Source organism: Salmo salar, chromosome 07 (genome assembly GCF_965601325.2).
Source record: "Salmo salar chromosome 07, fSalSal1, whole genome shotgun sequence".
NCBI classification, from domain to species: Eukaryota; Metazoa; Chordata; class Actinopteri; order Salmoniformes; family Salmonidae; genus Salmo; species Salmo salar.
Window position 1 is genome coordinate 9,940,231 of NC_138297.1, and position 9,770 is coordinate 9,950,000.

General features: G+C 45.2%; 1 protein-coding gene across 1 annotated transcript in view; it reads right to left on the bottom strand.

The window, feature by feature from the left end:
- The window catches only part of nwd2 (NACHT and WD repeat domain containing 2), a 75,863-nt gene that overhangs the window by 7,579 nt on the left and 58,514 nt on the right, over positions 1 to 9,770 (bottom strand). The window contains exons 5-7 of the mRNA XM_014206477.3: positions 5,229 to 5,432; positions 3,186 to 3,336; positions 1,139 to 1,728 (exon numbers count right to left, since the gene is read on the bottom strand). Of these exons, the coding sequence (XP_014061952.1) occupies positions 1,139 to 1,728; positions 3,186 to 3,336; positions 5,229 to 5,432 (945 nt within the window). The remainder of the gene's footprint in view (positions 1 to 1,138; positions 1,729 to 3,185; positions 3,337 to 5,228; positions 5,433 to 9,770) is intronic.

A 9,770-nucleotide genomic window follows, 5' to 3' on the forward strand; every position in this document is an offset into this window, starting at 1 on the left:
TTTGTGCTTTAGTCTACTTCATTGTCATTGTCAAGTCAAATCATGTTTTGCACGAGAATTCTATTCTGCAGGCTAAGATAGAAGTATCCAATGACTTTCCCAACATGAGAAATATTTCATGAATCAGTGTTGCTCCCTGTTTCCCTTGTTTCATACATATTTATAGTTTCATTCAATCATTCACCAAGGCCCCCTGCTGTGATTCCTAGAATCCTAGCCTAGAATCCTTCCTAGACAATAGCAGTGTGTGTGTGTGTTAGTGCGGGTGTGTGTGTGTGTGTGTGTTAGTGCGGGCGTGTGTGTTTACATGTGGGACTGGGACTGTGTGGATTCTATTGTACGTGACACACATGGCATGTAGAATCCAGGGGCCTCATTTCTGACCGTAAATGTCACACTAAATATCTGTGTGGCAACTCCAAGGAGACCAGGTCTCAGAGCTCATCATGACGGATATAGAGTTAGTGACTGTGACAGTCTGTGACAGTCTGCTCTGGTCGACAGGCTGTCAACAGATCCCTCCCTCCCTCCCTCCACAGAAGCAGCAGGGAGAAGCAAATAAAGAAAAAGGCTTTTATATCTATTATATCTAGCACTCGGATCTATGTGACAACTCTGAACAATCTATTTCACCTGTGATAAATGAACTGTCAACTGTGATATATTAGAGGTGAAGGAATCTATTATAAAGGTCAAGAAGCAGGGTAGAGTGGCGTCGGGTGACCGCACAACATGACCCTAACATGACCTGGGCAAACAGACGGCCAGTAAGTGAACAGTGACCTGCACACACACACACACACACACACACACACACACACACACACACACACTCATCTACTGCGAACACAAAGATAGGCACAAGTGCATAGTGGGTGGATGGACTCACATGCAGCAAACTAACACAGATGGATAATGCATGCGTGATGAGCAAATGGACACCCTTGCGTACTCTTACACACAGACAGACGCACTCAAGCAGACAAACACAGATAGACCCCAAAATTTACATTATCTCTCACACAAATGCCTGTTGTGATTGATAAAGCCTTTCATTTATTATTGCAACATCTAAACCAGGAAGTCCCATTAAAACCTAAAAGTCCACCCCCCCCCCCCCAACAGTACAGTCAATCACCTGTTTGGCCACCTCGGCCAGCAGCAGTGTCTTCCCCGTGCAGGGCCCACCGTAGACCACCAGGGGGCTCATCCTACTCCCTTTAAACGGCAGCAGATACTCCTGCACAAGGTCCAGCGTCTCGCTCTTATAATCGTAGAAGGCCGAGAAGTTCTTACACAGGGAGAGGTGCTGAAGGATCTCGTCGTACAGAGGGTCCGTCTCTGTGTCAAAGTTCTGCTGGACCGTGGCCTGGATGATGTCCACCATATCCTCGTAGAACTGTTTACACAAGCCTTCGACGTAGTGGCTCTCCACTTCCTGGGAGTAGCCTAGCTTCATGTCGCAGTGCGTCACAGAGGAGTAGACGCGGAGGTTGGACGAGGCCACCACAGTGGGGATAAACTCGTCTCGCACTTTTAAAAGACGTTCGTAGGCTTCCTGGTTACGCATGACGCGGTCCTCGGCGACGACGATGTCCATGTACTTGGCCATCTCCGGGAGTTTGGCGTGCCGGTCGAAGTTGGAGATCTTGCGGATATAGCAGACACACTTCTTGAGGAAGGCTGGCGTTTGTTTGCCCAAGGCAAAGTCCAATTCATCCTCCAAGGCTGGAAAATGGGAGAAAAAACAAACAAACAATCAATCAATCAATTCAAAGTTAGAACATTTTTGTCCCTGAAGAAACTTGCTATATGATGTTTCTGAGGAGTTAGGCTAATCCACACATGATTTGGAGTCTTAATATTGTTCAAAGTTATGTGAGTTATTGTTTCTGAACCCAAACTACAGGCCTAATACTTTTCTAAGTAGCTTGAAAAAGGCTAGCACTGGGTTCTGTTGTGAGCTCCTAAGCTTGTCTTCAAAACAGACTTGGGAGATTTGCGAGTCTTTAAGTAAAGCCACACAGATTCTGGCAGTCTTTTTTAGCCTGCCTTTAGTCTGCGATTAGATATGTTTCCCCTAAGCCTTGTTTGAGGAGAAAGACGGTTGATACAATCACATAACCAGCATTGCAGCCTTATCACAGCCCCCCCCCCCCCCCCCCTCAAAGAGCCAGTTCTACTGAAACTCTGCCAGCATCTCCCGTGTAGTATCGCCCACACTGCAGCGTGCTATTGAAGAGACGGTAAGAAAAGACAGAGGGAAAAGAAGGGGGAGATAAACGTTGTTTGAAGCTCGGTATAGTCAATTAACTGGCATACTGAATGTATTTTTTTCCCGTACACATAAGCATTGGCTATGCCTTTGAACAAATCAAACATAGAAATCTGCATGGTAATCAAGTAAAATGACTTTGTGCGAATTTGTCCACAGCGTATATGGCTCAGCAGGGGAACATAGTTAGAAACAATCCCCAAACTCTCCCTACATTCATTACGAAACAGGCTGCTGCTAGCAGTGTTGCTGCATTCTCTCTAGGTACAAACACCTAGCCTACAAAGAAACGCAGTGGCCACCCATGATGCCAATTTCCCACAAAACTCAACAAACATCGCACGGTACATCAGCCTAGAAAGGCTACAGAGTTATGCCAGAGAAACACCTTGCAGACACCGGGAATACTACTTACTTTCTTTATCACCCTCAAAATGGATGATAGTGTCCAATTCAGTCAGTGATGATTACATTAACCCAAAATGGAGTGACTTTTAGTGTAATTACACCCAATTTGGAACACTTTTGGAGCCCTCTAGGGCAGAACTACTTTAAATTGTAAACACAGAGAGATATTTTTTTTAGGGGCTATATCTAGTCTGCATGTGTAGGTTTATCTCTATGTTCCGTATCTGTAGAAACTCTCTGATGGTACATTAACTCATGAGGAAAACTGATTGCTACCACAAAATCATCATAATAACGACTTAAGTGATTTAACTAAAGCGTTCCCCAGTTAAATATTTTAGGAGGTCAAATGAATGCACACACACACACACACACTTTGGTTGTACAGTATAGCTCAGTAAAACAAGAAAACGCCACAACACTGAATAACACAATATACTATACTGAGATTCATGGTATAACACCATAGAAGAAGAAGAAGAGGAAGAAGAAGCCTTCATACCAGAGCAGAGGAATTTCTTGGCCTGAGGAGGCTTCATGGTGCCCTTCTCCTGGAGCTGCAGGACAGACCTACGGAAGATCCTCTTGATCTCCTCAGACACGTTTCTCCACGCCTTGTCGTTCTTCGTCTTGGCCGCACTGCTCGACTCCATCTGTAGAAGACAGGGAGGTAAAGGGACTTTTTAATGCTGAAATTCACGGACAGTTCAGCTTTTTTTGGAACATAGAGTAGATTAAACAATAAGTAACTAGCTCGATTGGTATGCTTTTGATTGTAGACGGCAGTCTTAACAAAGCCAGAGACCTACTGTATACAGCTTTGTTTTGGTAAGGCAAAAGGAAGGAACTTAAAGATAAGTTGGTAAATGGTAGAAACTGTTGAAGTTGTTTGGGCCCACGACAAATCAATGCAATATAGTGCATTATCTCCACAAGCTGAACTGGACCACGCAGACATAGTATAGAGGACATCTGTATCTGCTGATACCAATAGAACTACAGTAGATATCCTTGGAGAGCAGTGGAGGCTGCTGAGGGGAAGACGGCTCATAATAATTGCTGGAACGGAGCGAATGGAACGGCATCAAACACATAGAAACCAAGTGTTTGATGTATTTGATACCATTCCACTGATTCCGCCTCAGCCATTACCACGAGCCCGTCCTCCCCTATTAAGGTTCCACCCAACCTCCTGTGCTGGAGACAGGAAGTTAATGAGATTCACGAGACAAGGTTCCAGGATGCCAACTGTGCTGTTTTCCTCCATCAAACCTCCAACCAAGAGGAGGAGCCGCATTGAGTGACACAAGCGCTAAATGTTCAGCTAGCCAACGCGGCATGCTAAAAGCTAGTACTGTAGTGACAGGGTGACCGTCACACCGGCATGCACAAACGTTCAGCTACCCGCTACAGCGTACTTATAATCCTTAACTTAACTAACTAGCCGAGTGCTGTAGTGACAGGGTGACCGTCACACAGGCATGCACAAATCAAATCAACTCAAATCAAATGTTATTTGTCACATGCGCCCGAATACAACAGGTGTAGACCATACAGTGAAATGCTTACATACAAGCCCTTAACCAACAATGCAGTTTTAAGAAAAAGAAGTGTTAGGTAAAAAATAGTTAAAGAGCAGCAGTAAAATAACAATAGTGAGACTATATATAGAGTCAAAACAGAAGCATGGACAAACATTCCGCTACCCGTTACAGTGTACTTATAATGCTTAACTTAACTAACTAGCCGAGTGCTGTAGTTATATGGGGACTGCGACAGCTGCATGGACAGCCACAGATATGTTTACTGCTAGTGCCAACTCACAATAAGATTACAAAGCTTTTAAGAAAACACAAGGTGAATCTTTATAGGTCTCAAACTTTCCACCAAAACAACACATTCTAATGGGGGAAGCAACTTGAAGTCCAGAAGTTTTGAGAGAGCTGTTTCCAGGTGACTTTTACAGGCCAATATTACGGGTGCTTTAAAAAGCCTTTTTTTTGGGAATGTGAAGGGCATGCGTCCAAGCATAACAGTTTGCTTAGACTTAAACAGAGCAGAAAAACTCCCTTTTCCAATGTAAATATGATAGTGAACAAAGTTTTGTCTGTCCATATTTTTTAATTTCACTGACTTTGCTGATGTGGTTGTCCCACCTAGCTATCTTAATAAGATGAATGCACTAACTGTAAGTCGCTCTGGATAAGAGCGTCTGCTGAATATGGATGTTTCAGTATCTTGGGTTAGTCTCACTGAGACCTACCTACTCAGTCTTTTTCCATATGATCCAAGAGAACAGTGGAGGCTGGTGGGAAGAGCTATAGGAGGACAGTGGAATGGTATCAAACACATCACACACATGGAAACCACGTTTGACTCCGTTCCATGTCTTTCATTCCTGCCATTACGATGAGACTGTCCTCCTATAGCTCCTCCAACCAGCCTCCACTGCAAGAGAACCTGGCCACGGCCCACGGCCATTCCAGAACAACTGAGTCTGAGCACATATTCTGTAGGTTTTGAGGCAGAAGGTTTCAGATCTTACTGAGTTTTGGTAGTTCTTCAACATCTGGGCTTTGGGTTTGAGGTAGTAGGCCGGCGGCACGGAGTTCTCATCTCGACAGTACCACTCCTCCAGGATGTGCGTGTCTAGGCCCGCCTCCACCGCCGCATCCAGGATCATCTCAAACTCTGGAGCTTCCACCTCCCCCGGCACGCGGATACTGCCATACTTCTCTCCCACCAGCCCCTGGGAGGAAGAAAGAAAGACAGAGAGAGGTAGAAGGGTCATCATCATCATCATCATCATCATCACCGCTTGACTTTCTATGACTATTGGTTTTCAAGGTTTCTAGTTGCTCTCAGTCTTGGAGTATCTTTGAGGCAATTTATGATTTTCACATTAAAGTGCTCATTGAAGTGCTTACGAAAGCATCATCTGTTTCCTGTCCCTGTGTACCGGGCTATCTACCAGGCACGTGGGTGTATACACACACACACGCACACACGCACACACACACACACACACACACACACGCACACACACACCGAGGCAGAGTGAGTGGTGTGCTGAGTGTATGAGGATTGTATTGTTTTAATTGGTCTGTGTTCCCTCTCAGTGTGTGGGTAGCTGCTTTGAATGGACATTAATGGAATGGAATGAAAATAACGGGAGTATGGGTCGGTTTATCGGTCAGCGGAGGCTTCTGAGGGGAGGACGGCTCATTAATAATGTCTGGAATGGAGTAAATGGAATGGTATCAAACGGTTTTATAACCTGATGAAGACAGCTTGTCTGTCGAAACGTTGGTTATTAGGTTAATAAGCTCAGGTTTTCTACATCACTAGTCAGCACCTCACCTAAACAGGTGTTCTACTCTGCTAGCCAGCACCTCTCCTAAACAGGTGTTCTACTCTGCTAGTCAGCACCTCTCCTAAACAGGTGTTCTACTCTGCTAGCCAGCACCTCACCTAAACAGGTGTTCTACTCTGCTAGCCAGCACCTCACCTAAACAGGTGTTCTACTCTGCTAGCCAGCACCTCTCCTAAACAGGTGTTCTACTCCGCTAGCCAGCACCTCTCCTAAACAGGTGTTCTACTCTGCTAGCCAGCACCTCTCCTAAACAGGTGTTCTACTCTGCTAGCCAGCACCTCTCCTAAACAGGTGTTCTTCTCTGCTAGCCAGCACCTCTCCTAAACAGGTGTTCTACTCTGCTAGCCAGCACCTCTCCTAAACAGGTGTTCTACTCCCTCTCCTAAACAGGTGTTCTACTTCCTCTCCTAAACAGGTGTTCTACTCCGCTAGCCAGCACCTCTCCTAAACAGGTGTTCTACTCTGCTAGCCAGCACCTCACCTAAACAGGTGTTCTACTCCTCTAGCCAGCACCTCTCCTAAACAGGTGTTCTACTCTGCTAGCCAGCACCTCTCCTAAACAGGTGTTCTACTCCGCTAGCCAGCACCTCACCTAAACAGGTGTTCTACTCCTCTAGCCAGCACCTCTCCTAAACAGGTGTTCTACTCCTCTAGCCAGTACCTCTCCTAAACAGGTGTTCTACTCCTCTAGCCAGTACCTCTCCTAAACAGGTGTTCTACTCCTCTAGCCAGTACCTCTCCTAAACAGGTGTTCTACTCTGCTAGTCAGCACCTCTCCTAAACAGGTGTTCTACTCTGCTAGCCAGCACCTCTCCTAAAGAGGTGTTCTACTCTGCTAGCCAGCACCTCTCCTAAACAGGTGTTCTACTCTGCTAGCCAGCACCTCTCCTAAACAGGTGTTCTACTCTGCTAGCCAGCACCTCACCTAAACAGGTGTTCTACTCTGCTAGCCAGCACCTCTCCTAAACAGGTGTTATACTCTGCTAGCCAGCACCTCTCCTAAACAGGTGTTCTACTCCTCTAGCCAGCACCTCACCTAAACAGGTGTTCTACTCTGCTAGCCAGCACCTCTCCTAAACAGGTGTTCTACTCCTCTAGCCAGCACCTCACCTAAACAGGTGTTCTACTCTGCTAGCCAGCACCTCTCCTAAACAGGTGTTCTTCTCTGCTAGCCAGCACCTCTCCTAAACAGGTGTTATACTCTGCTAGCCAGCACCTCTCCTAAACAGGTGTTATACTCTGCTAGTCAGCACCTCTCCTAAACAGGTGTTCTACTCTGCTAGCCAGCACCTCTCCTAAACAGGTGAGTGTTTCTTTCACCCCTAGATCAAACGGTATCAAACATTCCATTACACTCCATTCCAGCCATTACTATGAGCTGCCATCTCCTCAGCAGCCTCCAGCACATGGAACAATGGAACTGTGAATGTTTGCACATATTAGATGAGGTTAAAGGTTGTTGTCAGGAATGCTATAATCTTCATCATTATCATTTTGAACAGTGACACCAGCATCATCACCACTCTCTCCCTATAATAATTTGGCCAGGGATACAAAATGATATAAAACCCAACCACTCACACATGCTTGATAGAATAATAGTGTTTTAATCACATCTGCCTACCACGCTGAAATAATCTAACTAATTATCTTCTCACTCACAACTAGAGTCGCAAAGGGAGGGGATATTACTCAAAACTTACCAGTAACTACCAGAATTTTGGTATCTTTCAAAACATTTCCAAACAAATCAAATCACATTTTATTTGTCACATGCACCTGTAACATCTGCTTCCATCTCACACTCTCAAACACATAGATCCCCTGAACGCAGCTCACTCTCCAGATCCCAATCCCCTGAATTCTGATCACCTGTTCACACTCCTCTATGTCATTATCACACACTATTTAGTTCAGTTCTTTGCACCCCATCATTGTGATGTATTGTTGGCTTTGTGACACATGTCTAGTCGGAGCGCTGTTTGTCCTGTAATCTACTCCTCCCGTGTATGATAGTTTGTCCTGCTTCACTAATGACGCCTTTTGCCTGTACGTTAGCCTATCAGATTTCCTGTTATCAACCTATTGTCTGATCTCCCGGACAACGTTGCTAGCCTTTTCCCAGCCTGTACTGTTGCCTTTTTGGACTCCCTGTGTATGACCTTCTGCCTGTCCCTGGACCCAGCTACCTGCCTCCTCCTGTGGTCCTTTACAACACCTGCGCTTGAAACCAGCTCTCTGTCTCCCATTGTGTTCATTACAGCACCGAATACAACAGGTTTAGTGTGAAATTGTGAAATCCTTACTTACAAGCCCTTAACCAACAATGAAGTTCAATAAATAGAGTTATGAAAATATTTACGAAATAAACTAAAGTAAAAAAAAAATGTAAAATCAAAAAGTAACACAAGAAAAGTACATAACAATAATGAGGCTATATACAGGGGGCTATATATCTAGTGGCCTTTTTTGGGTACGTCAGATTATCACCGATGTATGTAATGATCTCTGGCCCTCTGTGTGGCCTTATCACATGTCAAATATATTAAATAATTAAATAGGATGATTAAAAAAGGACAAAGCTTTAAAACAAAATAAATATAAACCATCAACATAGTGAATGTGGTATTTAATATGAGGGTTTCCACATGAAACCATTTATATCATTATTATTATTTATATCACTATATATATAGATTTTACACACTTATATACACTGCCTTTGGAAAGTATTCAGACCATTTACTCAATACTTTCTTGAAGCACCTTTGGCAGCAATTACAGCCTCAAGTCTTCTCGGATATGACGCTACAAGCTTGGCACGCGTGTATTTGGGGAGTTTCTCCCATTCTTCTCTGCAAATCCTCTCAAGCTCAGTTGGGTTGGACGGGGAGCATTGCTGCACAGCTATTTTCAGGTCTCTCCAGAGGTGTTCGATTGGGTTCAAGTCCGGGCTCTGACTGGGCCACTCAAGGACATTCAGAGACTTGTCCCGAAGCCACTCCTACGTTGTCTTGGCTGTGTGCTTAGGGTTGTTGTCCTGTTGGAAGGTGAACCTTCGCCCCAGTCTGAGATCCTGAGGGCTCTGGAGCAGGTTTTCATCAAGGTTCTCTCTGTACTTTGCTCCGTTCATATCTGCCTTGATCCTGACTAGTCTCCCAGTCCCTGCCGCTGAAAAACATCCCCACAGCATGATGCTGCCACAACCATGCTTCACCGTAGGGATGGTGCCAGGTTTCCTCCAGATATGATGCTTGGCATTCAGGCCAAAGAGTTCAATCTTGGTTTCATCAGACCAGAGAATCTTGTTTCTCATGGTCTGAGAGTCTTTAGGTGCCTTTTGGCAAACTCCAAGTGGGAGTCATGTGCTTTTTACTGAGGAGTGGCTTCCGTCTGGCCACTCTACCATAAAGGCCTGATTGGTGGAGTGCTGCGGAGATGGTTGACCTTCTGGAAGGTTCTCCCATCTCCACAGAGGAACTCTGGAGCTCTGTCAGAGTGACCATCAGGTTCTTGGATACCTCCCTTACCAAGGCCCTTCTCCCCTGATTGCTCAGTTTGACCAGCTCTAGGAAGACTCTTGGTGGTTCCAATGTTCTTTAATTTAAGAATGATGGAGGCCACTGTGTTCTTTGGGACCTTCAATGCTGCAGACATGTTTGGCACCCTTCCCCACATCTGTGCCTTGACCCAATCCTGTCTCGGAGCTCTACA